This window comes from Paramisgurnus dabryanus, chromosome 8, assembly GCF_030506205.2.
Source record: "Paramisgurnus dabryanus chromosome 8, PD_genome_1.1, whole genome shotgun sequence".
Lineage (NCBI taxonomy): Eukaryota > Metazoa > Chordata > Actinopteri > Cypriniformes > Cobitidae > Paramisgurnus > Paramisgurnus dabryanus.
In genome coordinates, this window is record NC_133344.1 from 43,865,717 (window position 1) to 43,887,988 (window position 22,272).

The 22,272-nt window shown below is 37.0% G+C and overlaps 1 protein-coding gene and 1 long non-coding RNA gene across 3 annotated transcripts in view; both read right to left on the reverse strand.

Annotated features, from left to right (window-relative positions):
• The window catches only part of panx1a (pannexin 1a), a 79,167-nt gene extending 74,268 nt beyond the window's left edge, over window positions 1–4,899 (reverse strand). The window contains exon 1 of the mRNA XM_065271185.2: window positions 4,495–4,899. Coding sequence (XP_065127257.2) covers window positions 4,495–4,678 — 184 coding nt within the window. The 5' untranslated portion in view covers window positions 4,679–4,899. The remainder of the gene's footprint in view (window positions 1–4,494) is intronic.
• A 15,160-nt stretch (window positions 4,900–20,059) lies between these two features.
• On the reverse strand, window positions 20,060–22,064 carry LOC135770597 (uncharacterized). 2 transcript variants are annotated; one of them, XR_010542713.2, is made up of 3 exons: window positions 21,861–22,064; window positions 21,259–21,407; window positions 20,060–20,997 (listed from the first exon to the last, which is right to left on the reverse strand). It is a non-coding gene; the product is annotated as an uncharacterized lncRNA (long non-coding RNA). The 2 variants fall into 2 exon arrangements; XR_010542712.2 differs by having other exon boundaries at window positions 21,160–21,407.
• Between the last annotated feature and the right edge of the window lie 208 nt (window positions 22,065–22,272).

Below are 22,272 nucleotides of genomic sequence, written 5' to 3' on the forward strand. Positions count from 1 at the left end.
TTAAAACTTTGCCAGATTTCTTTCTTTTTAACGAAACTTTAAAGTCTGCCTGTTCTGCTTCCATTTGATTACCCTCACATTGGCTCACAGCCGCCTGCAATTACCCTCACATTGGCTCACAGCCGCCTGCGAATCATTATTGAGAGCATCAGGGGTCTTAAAAGCGGCGACCTCCGTCTGAACATTAGACACTTCAAAACTTGAAAATGTGTTTTGAGGCGCTAATTCTTGAGCACCATTTGCCGTAATCGCAGGTGAAGCATCATTTTTGTCATTTACTATTCCTAACTCTGACACACCCGGAATCTCATCTGACGGTCCTGCTACAGCAGGTTCAGCGACAACGTCATTTCTGATGGCGGCAGCGTCAACATCAGCTGACGGTTTGTTTACATTTTTTGTGGGACAAGTACGAATAAGATGACCAGATTTCCCGCAATTGAAACATTTCATTTTGTCAGTAGTTGCGTAAATAATGTAATCATATTCATCAGCCCGAAAGTGCAAAGATACATCTAGCTCAATATCATCATTCATAATCATGTAAACAAAACGCCGAAACGAAACAACATGTTTCAGTAAAGGTGAATCGCTACTGATAGGGATCTTTTTAATGGGAGAGACCAGTTTACCGTAACGAGACAAAGCATTAACTAATATCTCATCACTTAAAAACGGCGGTACATTAGACAATGTGACTTTCTTTGATGGTGTAGAAAGTGGAAGCACAGGAATAAAAAGATCATCAACAACAATCCCTGTCTCAACTAGTTCATTAGCCTTCTCAACAGTACTGAGAAATATAACAGTAGTGACACACAAAGTGAAAGTATACCCCGCTACCTTTAACTTTACATACTCCGCGGGAAACATGCGTCCTTTCCATTTGGATCACGGATCAACAGCGATTCGTCACGTTACTTTCAAAAGTGCATCCGAATCGATACAGAAGGTGCTGTATCGATGCACGCATCGGCGTCCATGACGATGTATCGTTGTATCGATATTTTGAACACAGCACTAATATCTTGTTGGGATGACGCGCAGGCATTTTTGTTTATTATAAGCTCAAATGAGCACGTGACTCGATATTCTTTTATGCTGCTGAATGATCTCTGCTTCAGTGCAGTAAGTGGCGAGCTAACTTACCTGATATCTGCTTAAGTCCAGTTAGCTGACATTTCTCATCGTGAATGTTGTATTGCATGTAAATCCCTCATTTTAAAAAAGTTACACCCAAGACACACCCATTACGGCATTGTTTCGGCTTCTTGTTCTCACAGAGGGTTTTTCGTGTATCTCACTAGGTCTATTTTCGGCAACGATCTCAGAAGATTTACAGGACATGTTTGTGTTAACACAGATGCTTGTCTGGCAATTAGGGATGTCCCGATCCGATCACGTGATCGGAAATCGGCCCCGATCACGTGGTTTCAGACTCGATCGGAATCGGACGTTACCTTTCGATCAGGACTCGGATACATATGCAGGGTTTAAATTGGGCCAGCACACATACTGAAGGTCTCGCTCTGCTCTGCTGTAAACTGACGCGAAAAATAAACGTGTTTTCATTCACACACTCGTGCATGCGGTGCACCCAAAACCGGGTATTTACCGCTCATTTAAACGACGCGTCGATCGTTCTTGTCACTATGTGCTCAGTTAATCTACATCAGTACGCAGCTCCGTGTCTCACTCAGAACTAGAGGTCTTCTCGGGTCCAAAGAAATGTACCCGACCCGAAATGACCCGAATCAATTCATACCCGAACCAGACGTGCATAAATAAAAAAAAATTAAAGAAAGACCCGACCCGAGACAAACCCGAGAAAATTAGACCCGAGTCCGACCCGAACTAGTGAAATTTTTTTTTTAACCCGACTGGAACCGAATGTAAACGGCACTGACGTGTGTGCATTCTGCAGACCCATGCGCAGCAGTCAGACAGAAAGAAACTCCGGTGGCCTTGCAACCAATTTGGCGAGCTGCTCCATTCGTTTTACTTTGTTATCTGACGACGACACCAACGTAACCGCTAAAATGTACATTTATAATTGACTGACATGTTTGTCTCAACGAAAATGAACCTTCCGACAACCACACAATGTCGCAAGTGCTCTTGGCAAACAGATGAGAGGTTTGAAAAGGACATTGACGCACACAGGCGAGAGAGTTCGGGTGCACACGTCGAAAAAACTTAATAGAAGTCTAGAAACAAAGTATTAAAGTATGTAAAGCCATGTCATGTCAATCATTTTATTACAATATGTTAACTAGATAACTGGATACAACTTACTGTATAGTTTAATAAAATAATGTATTTTTTGATTATACAAATAAATTACAAACTTACTACAGTGATTGTTTAACTAACTGCTGACCAGCTTAGGGAATCTCTATGGCTAATTTATTAGACATATTGCTGAATCAGTATGTTGTTTTTCTTGTTAATGGAGTCTTTTTGGGTAGCCTATCTTATGCCTAGAATTAGTCAATGAGGTTGATTCTTATAACTTCCTTTAAAAGTTTGATCAATGGTGCATAATGACATGTGCAACAAATGCATATAGGGTGTCAGACTCATAGATGTGCATAATTTAAAGTCCAGGTTTTAAAGATTGGGTCAACCTGTGGCACAGCTTTAAAGCTTAAACTTTTTAAAATCCTATCAGAGGTCCAAAATGTCATTGAAACACACCAGTGGCTTTGCTGTCATCAGGATTAAACATGTTACCCCTCAAACTCTCCCTCCTAACAGAGCATCCCCACAAAACAAATCCCAATTTAACCCCTGAACATAAATAGTATATATTCATTATTTTTTAACACATCAATAGTTATGCGCTGGCACAGAGTTAGACTCTTTTGACTCCACACAGAAACAGCAATGCGTGCGGCATGACATAAGGAACATCATGGTTCTCTACTTTTTTTATGTATTATAGAAGTATCGGATCGGGACTCGGTATCGGCAGATACTCAAAATCAAATGACTCGGACTCGAGGGCAAAAAAACCTGATCGGGACATCCCTACTGGCAATTTTACAGGTATTTTCTGCGACCAAAGGTCTGTGTGAATGGGGTTACAGGGAGCCTTTTTTCGTCGGAACATGTCTGTTGTATATGTATACAATTATATTTGACTTTTGAATTATTATTTTTAAATATGTGACACTGACATTTTTATTCAAGGCCAGTGAACATTTTGGCAGGGCAAGGGAAACCTGAACCACTGGCCCGACCGGGCCAGTATAAAAAATTATTTGCATTGAGTCCTGTCACGTCATCTATACTTTGGGATTTTTACATTTGCATATCCCTGCTAAAAAACATAAATTCTATTGGATTTAATGGTTTTAATGGGAATTTTATTGGTTTTATAGGAAACTATAATGGTCTCTATGGGTCTCTGTTGGTCTCTACTGGTATGCTTTGGGTTTTATTGGTGGACCATTAAATCCTAATGGAATTTCCCAAAACACACTACAAAATTTTTTTTGTTGTGGTTATAATGGTAAAAGCTAATGGTTCCGATTGGTATTTTTTAATGGAAACCATTAGGAATTTCTGTAATGGTTTTATTGTTTTTTCAGCAGGGATCGTTAACATGTTGGTACTAACACACACACTAAAGGGCTCGTTATTGTTGTGTGTAGGTCCTACGGTGTAGCAGCGACGGCGTAGGTTCCACATCAGTTTTCATTTATACTTTTGCGTCGACGTGCAAACACACGCGCAAACCGCTGGTAGGCAGTATCCACGTGTGTAACCACAGTAGCAGCGCGACCATCAAAAAAGAAGAAGCTTGGCAAGTTAACCCACAGACGAAGAAGAAACAGCAACTTGTTGTTTATGATTTGAGAACACCAGCAGTGATGGAAGTAAATAAACAGTGACTTTGTTGCAATTTGAGTTAAATCACTCCTCAACTTGGCTCATCTTTGTTTTCACCATCGCAAATGGAAATACCTATGACGCAGTTTTTTTACCTGACGGGAGGGGTTCTGGTGGACCAATCGAAGCGCTTGCGATCCGCGTAGAACTGACGCGCTGTTAAAAATTTTGCGAGTTGCACATCAGGCTACGCAGAGCTACGCACAGGCTACGGATAGCCTGCCGTACCTACGTCGTAGAACTTACGCACGACTATAAATCGGGCTTTACACACCAAAGGAAATGTAAAATCATAATTTGGATAATAGTGGCTCTTTAAATTCTCCATGCAACACCTGCCCACAGCTCAGAAACAAAAGAAGACTTGTGGGGGAAATGATTCACGGTTACAGTACAACAAAAACAAAACAACCAACTGTCAATCAAAGCACTTTTCTGGAGTCAAACATTACATTGGCTTGAAATGCTCTTGAATTCTGTTATATACTTTGCTCTAAACAAGATTAAGTTTTGATTAACATGTAGAAAATGGTTAGCTTTGATACGCAGTAAAACGTAGTAAGCTTAGGATAACAAAATAATATTGAGTAAAGAACATACCAACAGACACTTCCTGAGCGAAAGCCAGAGAGATGAGAAGTAGAGGCAGACCCACTGCGATACAGGTGACCATCTTATCCAGGGCTAAATCTAATCGTATGCCCTTATATCTGTTTTCTGATGCTGGCTCCTTCAACACGAAATCCGTGAACACATACTCGGTGGCTGCGTGCGCTATAGCCATGACTTTACCCAACCATAGAAACTTTGATCACGAACACCCTCCTAACTTTCGATTTCTTAAAAAGAAAGCCGGCGATATTTTAAGTTTACCGTTTTAAAGTTCAGCAAAGATTTTCGTTAATGGTTTGTTTCATTTTGTCCCTTGTGTCTGTTCCTCTTCAATAAACTGGTTAGTAAACAGCAAATCAAATGCCAGAACCTGCGCGACAACGGAAGTTACGGAGGCGGATAAGGATTTATTTTACATAAGGCATAGATATGTATATAAAGGCTAGATGGCTCGTCCGCGCTGATGGCCAATTGAGTGGAACGTCCGCATTTTGGCGGCCATCTTAGGACAGGGCGCTCGCTCACTCGTAGCATTGAGTTTTAATGATGCAGGTACTTTTAAATGACCATAACTTGCTTAATTTTTTACCGATTTTCAAACGGATTGGTTTGTTATAAACGTCAAAGATGTACCTATGACACTGAATACGTATACTAAAAATAAATAAAAAATTCATGAAACATGTTTAAGCATCCATAATTATAGCCACGTTAATAACGTTTGTAAAAAACCAAACCGTTTGTAAATCCGTCAAGAATTCAGCAAGTTACGAGCATTTTAGTTGGCGTATGTCACTCACCTTCCGTTCACAGCAGCAGGGAGCAGCACTATGGCAGCACTGACCTAAGATGGCCGCCAAGTGACGACACAGCTGACTCCGCCTTGAGCCATCTAGCCTTTATATACATATCTATGACATAAGGTGTGTTTTGCCATCGACTGGCGAGATCTGCCACGGCTGTCAAGTCGGACACTTTTATATGGAGTGAATTTTGTGCCATATTTAAACAAATCCAGCATGTTGCAAATAAACTCAATCTGCTTTGCAAAGGGAAAACTGACCAGCTTAAACCAGCTACTTCCACCCTAAACCAGCCTACTGTTCTAGTATAGTCAGTTTATTTTGATTGCATTTTTATTTTTCAAACATTTTTGTGTTTATATCAAATGAAGAATTTTCATTTTTTGAAAGATTTATTTATTAAATAATTACTTTTAAATATGTGTTATGTGTATTCATATTTACTGCCAGTGGTAGCAACTAAATAAACACATATTTAATTTGTCGGGATTCATTCTGTTGGTCCCATTGAATTTATTGAAAGTGTTAATAATAATAAATGTATGTTAATAGTAATCAAATTCTGTGTGTCAAGACACTGAATTCAACTTACATTTGCAATTGGTAATCACTATACCCCGTCTCATTCTCTACATTCTCTGTCTCTGAAATTCTTTTCCCTTGGTGATTAGAAACTCAATATCACTGGATTGTTTTAAGTGGTCCTTAAAGACTTATCTTTTTTAAAAATGGCTTACTATTGCTGATTGATTATTACTAACTTTTCTGTTGTATGTGTATGTATGTTCTTGATAATCTCTTATATTATGGTGCTTTGAGTTCAAGAAAGTGCATTATAAATAGAATGTATTATATTACACGGTACATATTTATTGAGCAGGCTTAACCGTCCGTCTGTTAGCTGCCGTGATATGTCAAGACCACTTATATCCCAGCACTTCGAGTCAATCTTACCGAAATATCAGCACATTTCAACTGTATCTGTTCCCCGAACAAATAAATACAGAGCACCGCTTGTTACATTTGGTACAAATCTGATTAATATAAAATTAGTAAACAATACATTAACAGATGAACCTCGAATGTTAAAATTCGGCCTTCTTAACATTAGATCGCTTACCAATAAAGAACATATTGTCAATGAAATAATTACAGACCAAAACTTAGATGCACTCTGTTTAACAGAAACCTGGCTTAAAGCAGACGACTACATTAGTTTAAATTAATCCACCCCACAAGACTATTATTATAAACACGAACCTCTATTAAAGGGGAGAGGGGGTGGTGTAGCTACAATATACAACACAATTTTTAAAGTAAACCAAAAATCTGAGCTAAAATTTAAATCATTTGAACTAATGTTGTTAAATATGGAAATAACTGATCGTAACCACTAACAGCTTTCTTTTGCCTTAGCGACAATCTATAGACCACCGGGCCACCATGCAGATTTCCTTAAAGAGGCCCTTCCACATAAAACCGTTTTTACTTGTATTTTTTGATATGTGTTAGGTTCATATGTGTTTGTGTTGTGTCGTGAATGTGAAAATTAACTTCCACCTCCTCTGTCAGCTCTAGCCACTGAAAAGAAATAAGCGGAGAAATCAGGTCAGTTTAAAAAGCTTATCAGTGTGACGTGGAACTGATCGAGGTCATTAATATTCATGAGCTCTTCAACTTGAGACCGCGCCCACATATTACGTGTAGTTGAGTTAGTTTTCATAACAAGTTACTGCAAGGATGGCTAAACGTTAACCGTACCATATTCGGGCCATTGTTTTTCGTCAAGAGACATCATTCCTATTAAACGAGGTAATCATACCAGTTGCTACATGTTTGGATGTTCAGAAGAACGCTGGATTTGAAGAGAGACTGCGATTAAAAAGCAATGCTCCTCTATCAATATTGGATCCGGACGTAATGGTGGCGCAGCTTATGTGAGTAAAACGCTTTAGTACTATGTGTCACTGTGGCGACCGGTGTTTTCTCTTCCGAGGGACGCGAATTCATGCTGCACACTCTTTGAAAGGGTTTATGATAAAAGACACGCGTGTTTGTGGGAGTAAAACCCTTTAGTACTATGTGTCACTGTGGCGGCCGGTGTTTTCTCTTCCGAGGGACGCGAATTCATGCTGCACACGCTTTGAAAGGGTTTATGATAAAAGACACGCGTGTTTGTGGGAGTAAAACACTTTAGTACTATGTGTCACTGTGGCGGCCGGTGTTTTCTCTTCCGAGGGACGCGAATTCATGCTGCACACTCTTTGAAAGGGTTTATGATAAAAGACACGCGTGTTTGTGGGAGTAAAACACTTTAGTACTATGTGTCACTGTGGCGGCCGGTGTTTTCTCTTCCGAGGGACGCGAATTCATGCTGCACACTCTTTGAAAGGGTTTATGATAAAAGACACGCGTGTTTGTGGGAGTAAAACACTTTAGTACTATGTGTCACTGTGGTGGCCGGTGTTTTCTCTTCCGAGGGACGCGAATTCATGCTGCACACTCTTTGAAAGGGTTTATGATAAAAGACACTCGTGTTTGTGTGAGTTATTAAATGTGATAAAAAAACACATGTGTGTGTTTGTGCATTCGTTACACACGCGTCGAAGGGTTTATGTAAAAGGGTTTGTGTGTGTGTGTGTGTTTCTACACGCACAACGAAAGGGTTTACGATAAAAGACACGTGTACGTTTGTGTTTGTGTGTGTGTTTTTGTGCGTGGGTTTACGATAAAAGACAGGCGTGTGTGTGTCAAAAGGGTTTATGATAAAATATGCGTGTGTAAGAAAGACACTGTGTCTTAAGACACTCACTTAACATTAAACTGATTACACATGAGATTAAATTGAAAGTTAGTTTGAACGAAAAACTGTTATCCAATCATAGCAGTGGGCGTTTACTTCCAAGTCGTCAATGCAGCCCGCCCATTAAAACGGATCACTTCTCTAACCAGCCTCAAAATCAGGGTACAAAATAGCCTATTACTTATTGCTTTTGATGTTTTTGAATGTAAAAACCATGCAAACGTCATGAGTAGACCTCAGACAACAGTCTAAAACAATAAAAACGCCAGAGGAAGGGCACCTTTAAAGAAATAGCAGATTTCCTTTCTGAGCTTGTAGTCACTGTAGATAAAGCTCTTATTGTGGGTGATTTTAATATCCATGTGGATAACCCAAAAGACGCATTAGGACGTGCGTTTATGGATGTTCTAAATTCTCTCAATATTAGACAAAACGTGACAGGGCCAATGCATACTCGTAAGCACACATTAGACTTAATTCTGTCACTCGGACTCAATATTAATGACGTCGAAATATCACCTCAGAGTGATGCAGTTTCTGACCATTACCTTGTGTCATACACTGTACTTCTAGATAGGATCACTCAATCCACAACATGCTACCGACTAGCCAGAACAATAATTTCCACCACTAAAGATAGCTTTATTAGCACTCTTCCAGACCTGTCCCAAATGAAACATGTAGCAGATAACTGTGACGATCTAGATATTGTAATAGAAAACCTAAACAATGTCTGTTCTAACACACCGCAGCCCTTAAAAAGGCAGCTAGAAAAATGGAAAGAAATTATAGAAGCACAAAGTTAGAAGTATGGCGTGCAGCATGGAAAGAGAGTGTTAAACACTACAGACAGGCTATTAAAACCGCCAGATCTACATATCTTAGCAAGCTTATAAATGAGAATCATAATAACCCTCATTTCCTCTTTAGCACAGTTGCGAAACTGACTAGAAACAAAGAACAAACAGAAACCAATAGTAAACTTCAACACAATAGTAACGACTTCATGAACTTCTTTTCTAACAAAATTTTGGCTATTAGGGAAAACATCGTAGCTACCCAGGCAGCCACCACTCTACCCATTAGTTCACTTAACACTAGACTACCATACGAACATCTTGATTCATTTAAACTTACTAAAATAGATGAGCTCTCTAAACTAGTCACATCATCCAAATCATCGTCCTGTATATTAGACCCCGTTCCCACAAAACTACTTAAAGAGGTATTCCCTGTAGTGTCAACCCCGGTTCTAAATATCTTTAACTCATCGCTAGAAATAGGATACGTTCCAACAGCTTTCAAACTAGCAGTTATTAAACCACTGATTAAAAAAACACAGCTTGATCAAGGAAAGCTTAATAACTTTAGACCAATCTCAAATCTCCCTTTTCTTTCGAAAATATTAGAAAAGGTAGTGGCAAGCCAGTTACGCACATTCTTGACAAATAATAGTACATATGAAAAGTTCCAATCAGGATTCAGGCCCCACCATAGCACAGAGACAGCGTTGCTTAGAGTTACAAATGACCTCCTATTAACATCCGATCGTGGTGAAATCTCAATTCTTATATTACTAGGCCTTAGTGCAGCCTTTGACACAATAGATCACACAATCTTACTCAATAGACTGGAAAACTATGTTTGTATCAGTGGTCAGGCACGAGCCTGGTTTAGGTCATATCTAACCAATCGCTATCACTTTGTTTATGTAAATGAGGAAGAGTCATATCACTCCCTGGTTAAATACGGTGTACCGCAGGGATCAGTTTTAGGTCCTATCCTGTTCTCGTTATACATGTTACCCCTAGGAGACATTATCAGGAAACATAACATAAGTTTTCACTGCTATGCGGATGATACCAAGCTTTACATCTCCTCGCATCCCAGCGAAACACACACGTTTTCTAAGCTAAAAGACTGCATTAGCGATGTTAGTGACTGGATGGCACATAACTTTCTTAAGCTCAACTCCAATAAGACAGAGATACTTATTATTGAACCAAATCGCTACAAACATAATATGTCAGATTACAAATTGCACATAGATGGCTGTACTGTAGTGCCATCTTCCACGGTTAGGAACTTAGGTGTGATGTTCGACAGCAACTTATCCTCTGATAGTCATATCGCCAACGTCTGCCGCACAGCATTCTTCCATCTTAGAAATATCTCAAAAATACGCCATATACTGTCTACATCTGACGCAGAGAAGCTTATTCATGCTTTTATGACCTCTAGAATAGACTATTGTAACTCGCTACTCGGGGGGATGCAATTCAAATCAGGTCAACAAGCTTCAGCTAGTTCAAAACGCTTCTGCAAGGTTACTTACTCGATCTAAGAAGTATGACCACATAAGCCCAATTCTGGCATCTTTACACTGGCTACCAGTTAAATATCGCATACAATTTAAAATATCACTAATCACCTACAAAGCTTTAAATGGCTTAGCACCCTCATATCTTAGAGAATTATTATCAGAATACAATCCATCAAGCACACCACGGTCGCAAAATTCTGGCCTATTGATTATCCCTAGACTATCAAAAGTGTCTAAAAGTGGAAGATCCTTTTCCTACTTAGCCCCTAAGCTCTGGAATGATTTACCAACCGATGTCCGAGAATCAGACACAGTCGATCATTTTAAATCTAGACTTAAAACTTTTCTCTTCAACAAAGCATTCGCATAATTTGTCTAGTAAAGGTTCTTAACTCGCAATAGTTATTTTCACGGAACAAAGCACTCACGGTCATAACACAGACCAACCAAATAAATAAATAAAAACCTTTTCTGCATGAACACTTAAAATGAATTGCATTAAATAGTTTGCCACCGTTTGCCACTGAACCTGCATTAACAACGACAGTGGGGCCTCTAGCCTTAGTCAAACGGGTTGGCACGTATGGTCGGGTTGCGAATTTGGCGCTATCGTAAGTCTATTGAATAGTATGCCATACAGACCCGTTTGCCACTGAACCTGCATTAACGACGACAGTGGGGCCTCCAGCCTTAGTCAAACGGGTTGGCACGTATGGTCGGGTTGCGATTTTGGCGCTTTCGTGTGTCTTGTGAATAGTATGCCATACATACCCGTTTGCCACTGAACCTGCATTAACGACGACAGTGGGGCTTCCGGCCTTAGTCAAACGGGTTAGGACGTATGGTCGGGTTGCGATGTTTGGCGTTTTCTCGTGGTCCTGTAAATGGTATACAATATAGACCCGTTTGCCACTGATCCTGCATTCACGACGACAGTGGGGATTTAGGCCTTAGTCAAACGGGTCGTCAGGTTTCATTTTCTCTTAAAGATCGGAAGGTGACCCTTATTTACCATATATACCTTCGCATTGGGCCCCCAATTTGCTAAATCCTCAACTGTGGATAATATAATTATGCCGCAATAGTTAGTCTGTCTGGAACTAAGCTGAGTTAAACCACATCACTGTGTGACACTTCAATACATATGAACGGCCGCTACGCTAATGCAATTTTGTTTTTCTCTCCCTGTCTCGTCCTCGACCCCGAGGACAACGAGACAAACAGACCCAGTCCCGGTAGATGTGGAAGTCGGCACACCTCTGATCTACTGGCCGTCCTTCAACGTGATGCCCAGCTGATGCCTGACCAACGATCACCGGCAGAACCCGCTTAATCTCCGCTAAATCTCCTTTTCCGTTCTCCCAAGGGTTTTTCCCTCCTAGGACTTATTAAAGCCCGGGTTTTTTTCTCCTAGGGGGTTTTTCACCCCGGGAGGCAGCCTTTTTGGGCTTTACTTAGCTTCCTCTTCTAGACGTTACTTTAGTAATACGTTCACTTATAATATTGAGTCATAGCCGCAGCAAATTTAACTGCTTATGCAAAGCAGTCTGCATTTCCTGCAAAGCGTTTTCTGTTTGTTTGCGAGTCGAGATTTCCCTTTGCAAAGCAGATTGAGTTTGTTCGCAACATGCTTGATTTGTTTGTTTAATTATGGCACAAAATTCACTCTTTATAACGTCAATAGTAGATTTTCAGCCTAAATGCTAGCATAAACTAGCATATAGTGCTAACTCAGCAGTCACAACTTTTTATTTATTTATTGGACGTAAAGTAAAATAACACATTTGTCAAGGATAACAAAATAAAGTTAAAAATAACTTATTTCCATTGTGGTCCTTGAAGTAAAACACAACTTCACCTCTAGTGCAAAGGAAGTAGGGGCATTGGCATTACAAATAAACTACATAATCAAAAAACTTTTCCAAAATACCAAACAAATACAATCAAAATTCCCACAATATAAAAAAAACATACCTACTCTAGTCTAAAACAACCCACCTAATATCCAATTTTTAACTTTAATGCTAAAACCACCTGTAGCCTATTCATAATAATTTTAATATTAAGAGGCACTTTATTCCACTCTAGAGCCCCTGAGTAATGAAAAGACCTACGCCCATACATATTCTTGAAATTGTATAATGTAACATTCATAAGACTTTGCCTGGTATTATAAGTATGTTTCTCATTAACCCTTGAGAAATAGTTATTAAAATATAAAGGAGCTCTTTTATTAAGTATCGTATGTACCCTTTTTCTAATCTACCCTCTAGGTAACCAATTAAGCTGTCTGAAATGAGATACATCAACATTTGTAAAACTACTAAGACCTAAAACTACTCTTATTCATTTGTTTTGTGACTTCTGCACTTTATCTAGATATACACTGGACAAGTTAGAAATCCAGGATATACATGCATACTCAAAATGACATTATACTTAACAAAATGCGAGTAATTTAAGAGTTTTTTTATCCAAACAACTGGCATTTCTAGCAAGAAATCTTATCTTAGCATTAACCTCACCCAAAATCTTTAACGCCATACTGGTTCCACTTAAATCATTGTCTAGGATACATCCAGATAATTAATGGAAGTTCTAGTAGATATTTCACACTCCCCAACCATAATGGACATAGTAGGTACCTTTTTTTAGATTTCTTTTAGACCCAAATAATATAGCTTCAGTTTTTTCAAGATTTAACGAAAGTTTGTTTTCAGAAACCCAGTCTCTTACTTTACCAAGTTCCTCACATAATGTCCTTTGAATTGATCCTACATCTTTGTCTGAAGCTAATAAGGCAGAGTCATCAGCATATAAAAACAAATTGCAATCACAAACAGCTTCTCAGAGGTGTAAAGAGTACCTGAAAGCCATACTTGAGTAAAAGTACAGATACCTTACTGTAATAATGACTCTACACTAGTTACAACCCTTACGAAACAAAAATATATTGCAGTATATTGGAAAATATCATGCAATAAATTAGGCAACATATTTCCATATATGGGATTTAATATTTATATTTTCCAATATATTGAAATATATGCATAGACCATACATGTATATATGATACAAAATACATTGCAATCAAGACAAAAAAAGGACACTATATTTTTACATGTAATAGTTTGTCTTTATCTGCTTTAATATATTGCAATATATGCATACACCATACATGTATATATATTACAAAATATATTGCAATTAAGACCAAAAACGGCACTATATTTGTTACACTATATTTTTTACATGTAATAGTTTGTCTTTATATGTATGTGTGTGTGTGTGTGTGTGTGTGTGTATAAATATATATATATATATATATATATATATATATATATATATATATATACTTTCAGTCATGCTGCATGATTCATGTATATTTACATGGCCCTCTTTTAAAGTATTTGTATATTTCTCATTTTTTATTTAATGTTTATTTTGTGTGTAAGTGTAATTTATCAAACATGCAAAGGAAAAACATTTCTGTTTTTTACTACTTTGTTGTTGTGCAAATGTATATATATAGGCGTCAGAGCACGTAGCTTGCAATGCTCAAGTGGGAAGCTGAGATTCAGGCGCGAAGAGAGGACAGGATGCATAACAGACACCAGCAACAAGGAGGCTGATAGATAGGTCCTGACCTATGATCCTGACCCACACTCCTAATCAGTAGGTGGCGGTAATGCACCTAAAAGTTGTTTGCCAACTGCCAGTAAATCCCAAGAAGAAGAAGAAAAAGGCTGATGTCAGCAAGAAGTCCTTTTTTTTTTTTTTTCAAGTTTATTAAATCTTTGAAATTCAGAAATTATACAAAAGGGCAAGTGCATATAACATCACATTTTTTACATATCACATACCTTACAAAAAAATAAAAATAGAAAAAATAAAATAAAATAGGGCGTTACAAACATATATTAAACTCATTTAAAAGAGAAACAGTTTTTCTAGCTTTTTTGTTCTTTACAAATTGTATAGATTCTAAATATATCTTAAAGGCTGTTTGAAAATGAACAAAATTGGGTTCAGAGTTACTCCATTTAACCTGGTGAATATAGAATTTGCCTAAGAGCAAAAACAAGTCAATTAGGAACATTTTTCCTTTGGAAACGTCATATTCATTAAAATGCAGCACAACTGAAGATAAACTTAAATGTAGATTGCAGTTCAATTTAACACTTAAAAATTGAGACATCTTGTACCAAAAGACAGATGAGCAGGGACATTCATAGAATAAGTGTACAATAGACTCTTTTTCACAACTACAAAAAGAACATTTGTTTTCAATGTCCAAATAAAAACGCTCCAAAGTTTCTTTCACAGGATATACTCTGTGAACAATTTTAAATGATACTTCTTTAGTCTTATTTGAAATACAATAACGATTAAGAACTCTCCAAAAGTTTTCCCACACACAAGAAGGAAACATGTTTAACCAAACAAATTTTGAAGGAGGGGAAGAAATATTAATAAAAAGAGATCTAATTGCTTGGTTACAGCACTTATCATTAATTAGATCAAAATTATCTAAAAATAAATGTTTGGAAACTTTACACACAACAGTGTTACACCAATCACTCTGATTTCGGAATAAAGACAGGGTTTTTACGGATATAGAATTGACAATAATACAGTATTCTTTAACAGAAATAAGGCAATTAAATTTATGACACAGATCATTGATACACAGAATTTGACCATTAGCATCTAACAGTTGAGCAACTAATAATATATTAGAATCAAACCACTGTCTAAAAAACAAAGATTTTCTCTGGTGTGTAATATATTTATTATTCCAAATAAAAAAAGAGTGAGGAGAAAAGTTATGTTTAAAGATTAAACACCATGTCAAAAGAACTTGCCTGTGAAAATTTGATAATTTAAGAGGTATTTTGTTTACATCAAAACTACATCTAAGAAAAAAATTAATACCCCCAAGTTGATCAAATAAATAGTTTGGGAAGATATTCCATATACAACAATTATTTTTAATAAATCTTTTCAACCAATTTATTTTAAAAGTGCAGTACAAAGTTGTGAAATCCACAACATTCAAACCTCCCTGATCCTGAGGATTGCATATTATACTTTTCTTTAAATAATGAGGTTTGTTTTTCCAAATAAAATCGTATAACAATCTGTCAAAATCTTTAGTAAATGTTTTAGGTACAAATAAAGCTTGGGAGATATATGCTGACCTTGATAAACCTTCAGATTTAGACAATAAGACCCGACCATAAATGGACAGATCTCTTTGTAACCAGGAGTTAAATTTTCTTTTGGTACTTGTGAGAATGGGATCAAAATTAAGGGAAGCACGAAGTGATTCATCTTTACAAAGTTTTATACCAAGGTATGTGACTACCTCTTTAACAGGGATTCCTTCAATTTTTACCATGTTAACACTTTTAAGTGGGAATATCTCACATTTGTTAACATTTAGGTTAAGACCAGATATTTTAGAGAAATTGTTTATGGAACATATTGCTTTACTAACCTCAGCTGCATTTTTTAAAAATAGTGTAGTGTCATCAGCCAACTGACATATTTTTAATTCATTCCCAAAAACGTTAATGCCTTGAAAGAAATTCATATTTACATAACAAGAAAGACATTGGGTGACAAGTAGAAAAAGAAAAGGAGAGATAGGGCAGCCCTGTCTGATACCCCTAGAAAGAAAAAATCTATTAGAAGTCCCATGAGACATTTTAACAGAGCTGCTACAGTCTGTGTACAGGGTTGTAATTGCTTTCCTAAAAAAAGTTCCAAATTTAAAATATTCTAAAGTTGCAAATATAAAATTGTGTTCCACTGTATCGAATGCCTTGTTAAAATCAAGAAATAGTATCAAGTTGTCATCATTAAGGAGGTGGCTGTAATCAATGAGATCAAGGATAAGACGAAGATTGTTGCATATATGTCTCCCTTTCATGAAACCTGACTGTGATTGATCAATGAGAGAATCTAACCCTAATTTTAGTCTGTTGGCAAAAATAAGAGAAAATAATTTGGCATCAGTATTTAATAAAGTTATGGGTCTCCACCCATCTAAAGATAAGGTATCCTTATTTGGTTTTGGTATTAAGGTAATTACCCCCTGTCTAAGAGATGGAGGTAAAGTTCCATTCTTTATGGATTCATTAAACATGGCTAAAATAAATGGGCAAAGGGCATCTCCAAAAGTTTTAAAAAATTCATTTGTAAGCCCGTCATTGCCAGGAGATTTGTTATCCTTGAGTTTCTTAATATTATCAAAGATTTCAAAAATACAAAGTTCTTTCTCACAGATTTTGCCAAATTCATCACTAACAAAGTTGATAGAATGCAGTTGTTTTAAAAAGGATTCCATTGAGGACAAATGTATTCCAGATGTACAGTATAAAGATTGATAAAATTCTGAAATATGTTTAGAAACTGTAGATAAATCCTCTGTAATAGTGCCGTTTATGCGTAATTTGTTAATTGACAACCTTTCACCATTTCTTTTTTCTAAGGCATAAAAATATCTAGTATTTTTTTCCCCATATTCAATCCACTTTCTTCTGGATCGTATAAAAGCACCCTTTGCCTTATCCTCATAATATTTATTTAAATCTCCTTGTAATTTAATGAGATTATTAGCTTCTTCCTCTATTAAGTTTGCTTTCTCACAAAGGAGGCCAAATTCCTGGATGATGGTTTGTATTTTGGCTCGTTTATTTTTGGCAATCGTTTTACTCATATTAATAGCTAAACTTCTTATTTTATATTTCATAAGTTCCCAGTGAAAACCAAATTGATTAGTAATTACACCCTGTTTAAAGTATTTTCCAATTATTTGTAAGACTTCCCGTTTAAAAACATCATTTAATAATAAAGAATTATTTAACATCCAGTATCCACTTCTGGTTGTGTTCTTTCTATTGATGTTAGTATTAAAGGAAATATGAATAGATCTATGGTCTGTAAAAATTGCAGGATCAATAGTAACGTTGTCTACAAAAGATGTCAACTCCTCCGATATTAACCAAAAATCAATACGAGACTGCAATGACCTATCACTATTTTGCCACGTATATGTGAGCTTATTGGGGTTCATCTTTCGCCAGACATCCGTAAGACCCAAATTATTACATAAGCCTGAGATAATGTTATTACTAACCTCATCTTTTACTCCTTTGCAAGGCCATCTATCCAAGTTATCATTAGGGACCACATTAAAATCACCCCCTATTATAATTTTGGCATTCACGTACTTAGTTGACAAGTTTACAATTCGTATTTCTAGTTCATTAAATAACAGCGAGTTTGTAGATTTGCAATTTGTACCATAAATATTAGCTAAAATATACTGCATATTTGAGTCTTCTAGGATAAGTATTAACCATCTCCCATTATTGCACTCAGTATGAACAATTTTTCCCCTGAAATTTCCCTTAAGAATAGCGACCCCTGCTGATCTATTTGTACCATGACTCAACCAAATGTCCTGACCCCATTGACTCTTCCATAAATTATGATCAGATTTTAAACTGTGCGTTTCTTGTAATAAATAAAAATCAGCCCTTTTATCTTTCAAGAACAAAAAAATTGCCTTTCTTTTGTTTATATTGCGGATGCCCCTAACATTAAGAGAAACAACTGAAAAACACAGGATTAAAATGAACTTGAACAAATACCGTACCTCGGTTTACTAAGTAGAATATTAATTCCCAGTCAACCCTTCTATGCTTTAGAACATGACCGTATTAAATAATTAAACCAATATATATCCTAAATTTAGGAGAATTGTAGAAATAATAGAAAGAGAGAAAATACCACTGAAACGCAGCAAAAATAACTATCGTAGGCCTGTCTAAATTGTCCAGCATCACCTATAACACAATATAAGTGTCAAGAAAAAACTCACGTTGTTGTTTTCCTTTCTTCCTTTTGAAACATAGAACAAGAAAGAAAACCTTTAACTAAACGTCAGCTGTCAAACCTTAAGAGAACGATTTGCCTTCATTCTTCCTTATTCTCTCCGATAAATGTATGCTCTTTATAAGAGCAAAGTTATCAGTTCTCCATTTTGTCGTCTTTTAGCCGAATCTGGATCCCATCCACATAAGCCTTCGCTCCAACAAAGTATGCCATTTTGCCAGCTTTTCTGGCGCGCTCGACCTCTGGCCACAAACGTTGTCTCGCAGCTCTATCGCCGGGTGTCAAGTCTTCCTTAAACTGCAGTTTGTTAGAACTCAGGTATTGGTTGTTTTTTGCAGCCCTCCAGAGAATATCTTTTTCAGACCGTGAAATAAATCGGATGATCACAGGTCTGGCACGTTGGTTGTCACCGTTCAGCCTCCCCAAACGATGAGCCACATCAATTGTGCTCGTGTTGAATGTTGGAATGACAGCACGACATATCTCCATGACTTTGAACTTAACATCCTCTTTACTACTCTCCGAAAGCCCGTAGAGTCGTAAATTCCATCTCCTTCCATAACGCTCCGCGTCGGCCAGCCTTTCTTCCAAATTTGCAATCTTCTGTTGAAAAGCCTCACATTTCTGATTGAGAACATCCATTTCAATGCGAAAGCCACCCACTTCGTTGTATATGTAGTCCACTTTCTCCCGCAGGTCCTCGACGAGCAAAGCATTCTCAGATACCTTTGATTCAATTCGGTCAGACCTCTCGTTAATTAAGTTGTACAAATCCATCAAGGAAAAGTCTTTTTTTTTCTTGCTCTGTGGACTGTCAGGCTTGCATTTCTCAATATTAGCGTCCTTCACATATGAGTGCATTTCAAATTGCGCGCGCTTCTCTCCTTTCCCAGCCATGGCTGTCGTAACGTTCAGCTAAGTCACAACAAGTTCAAACGTGTAAAACACAGCACAAGAAATCAACGGGATATAACAGTTCGACGAAAAGTTGATGTAAAATAATAACTGCGGTCCGAAATTAATCACAAAACGTATTTAGAAGGAAAGACATAAGGGAAAATTAACACCGCTTAGAAAAGTACGTCCGCTCCTACCGCCATCTTGGCTCCTCAGCAAGAAGTCCTCGCTGCAGCTTGCAGCGCGATGACGTAGTGGATTAATCCAGTACGTAGTGGATGTTCAAACACGCATGCGCAGTAAATATAAATCCAAATCCAGTACGTACTACGTAGTGGATGCTGTAATACATATGCTCGGTTGTGTGTATTTGAACACAAACATTAACACATTCGCCGTGATAATGCCGATAAACGTATTTGCTGTGATCCTAGCTTAGTTAAGAAGTCATAAGTTTACGTGGATACCCACGTGCAAAATAATAACATGTTTTCGCGTGTTCAGTGCAGTTATTATCACATAATTCATCCCTAAAAGCTGATCGTATTGGATGAGTAGGCTACTGTAAACTCATATTACATTTTTAGCATTGTGTAATGTATTATCTTAACATGTGGCGTACACAGCCGGTATTAAACAATCATCTTTAAACAAGATAAGGTATATTAGCAATGATATGCAACGTTTTAATTAATAATTTATTTGAGTGTTGTATTGGAGTTATTAAAATTTATATATATAAATATATATTCATATTCAAGTTATTTACTGTTAAATCGAAACAAAAATAACTTACAAATAAAGTCACTAATTTAAGTTGTTTATTTATTTAACTTTTACCCCAGAGCTTATTCAATTCACTGATGATCGGTGACTGCAAATATCAAAATTTTTTAACAATAAACATTAGGCCTAAACATGAACTTAGTGAAAACCCAGCTATAGTCATCTTTCTGTTTACTAGTCTCTACATTAACTCATCCTACATAATGTAAACAACATTCTGTAAAAATATAACCTTGATATCTTTAATATTGAATCAGAATCTGCTTTATTGCCAAGTATGTTTTTGTCACATACAAGGAATTTCTCTTGGTGACATGTTACGGACATACATAGAATAACTAAGTAAAATCACTAAAGACAATAACACACTAGTCACATAAAAACAAAATAATTTAAATAAGCAGTATGGTACAGTAAGTATATGTATAAATTTTCTCCTTTTTTACAATTGTGTGTAGTGATGCATGTATGGATGTTCAGATGCTGTTATTGTACAGATAGATAATAGGTGATATTTACAGTTTAGATTAGTATTTACAGATGTACAGTATGTGGTGATTATAAACAATATACAGTTACAGGTGTGGAAGTTATGGGTGCTTTTATTGTTTAGGTTTTAGCCTGAGGAACAAACGGTTGTTGTGTCTAGTATTCAGTGCTCTGTAGCGCCAAAGGGCAAAAGGTGAGATTAATGAAAATAACACTTTGATGCTCAATATATCATAATTACATTTCAAGACTTATCCTGTTTTTTCACAGGCAAGGTCACATATAACTGACTGCAGTCAGGTCAGGTAAAGCTTTTGTCACAGTTTGATCTTAAATAGTTTAAGGTCAGTGCCACGCCACCACTGCTTTACTGATGCAGAATAGATGAACAATTCCTCCCTGGGACACCCTTCCTCCAACTCGACCAGGTGGACATCTGTAAATAAATCTCTACACCATGGAGAATGTGTTCCAGTTGACAACACCTATTTTAAGAAAGAAAAATAAATATTAAAAATTAACTTAAATGTATAGTCTAAATCTAGGGATACTTTATATGAATAAAAAAACACTGTTTCTACAGTATAAGCATACATATCCATTTACATTTACACGTTTGGCAGATGCTTTTATCCAAAGTGACTTACAGTAACATGCTTTATTTAGTATGTGTGTTCCCTGATGATATTTGCTAGTAATGTAATGCTCTACCAATTGAGCTATGGGAAAATGTTTAAATTAATAACTCTGTCAAGCCAGACAACATGAGCCTTTTCTCTGAAAGATGCTTCACTAACAACATGGTGAAAAAGCTGGCATGTCAGAGACAGTCTGAGGAAAGCCACATCTCCATCTTCTTTAATGAGCAAGGGCATCTTGCCAAATCCAGTCAAATCTACAAAAAAAAAATCTCATTAAGTTGACCTTTTCAAATAAAAATGCAAAGGATTGTTAACATACAAGTACTAAGCCTCTTTTATAAAAAATACAATCCAGATGTATTAATTTAAGATTAAGTGATGGTTACAGTATGTGCACCTTGAAATTGCTGGGCAAATGTCCTTTTAAAAGACATTCATCTAGATTCTAGAACAATGCAATAGCAAAAAAAAAAAAACATTAGTTAGCCTAGCAAAATCAGGTTAGTTTTACATTAGACCTGCAGTCTGTCCACGGTTGGCATATATGCATATATATATATGTTCTGAAGTAATGTTATAAGATTTAAATGAGAATCGCTGTGAACATATTAAGCCACCTTTATACCGCTTCGGACACCTAACACTAACGTTACACAAGACTATACATGTTGAAACAACAAATCAGTAAAAAAAGATTAATTACCTACCTTTATACAATCACTGTTGTTAAATAATCCATCGTTTCTCGGCAGATTCTTCTTGAAATACCAAAGCACGTGCGATTGTTCACCAATAACAACACACCACCGCGCATGCGCGTAAAATTATATTCACGGCGCATGCGTGTTTGAACATCCACTACGTAATGGATTAATCCACCACGTCATCGCGCTGCAGGCTGCAGCGAGGGGTGTCTCAGTTCCATCTCTGCTAGGAAAGATTTTTGTGCAGCAGGAGCAGGAAGAGAGTAATTCTTGTTGTTCTGCTCCACAGATGCTGTCTTACAACAGTTTCCTACGGTCAAGGAAGCTGATGTCAGAAAATCCATCAACAGTAGAATCTGCGAGCTAAGACACCAGGTGAAAAGCCAAGGCATGGTTATATAAGTCTTTATATCAG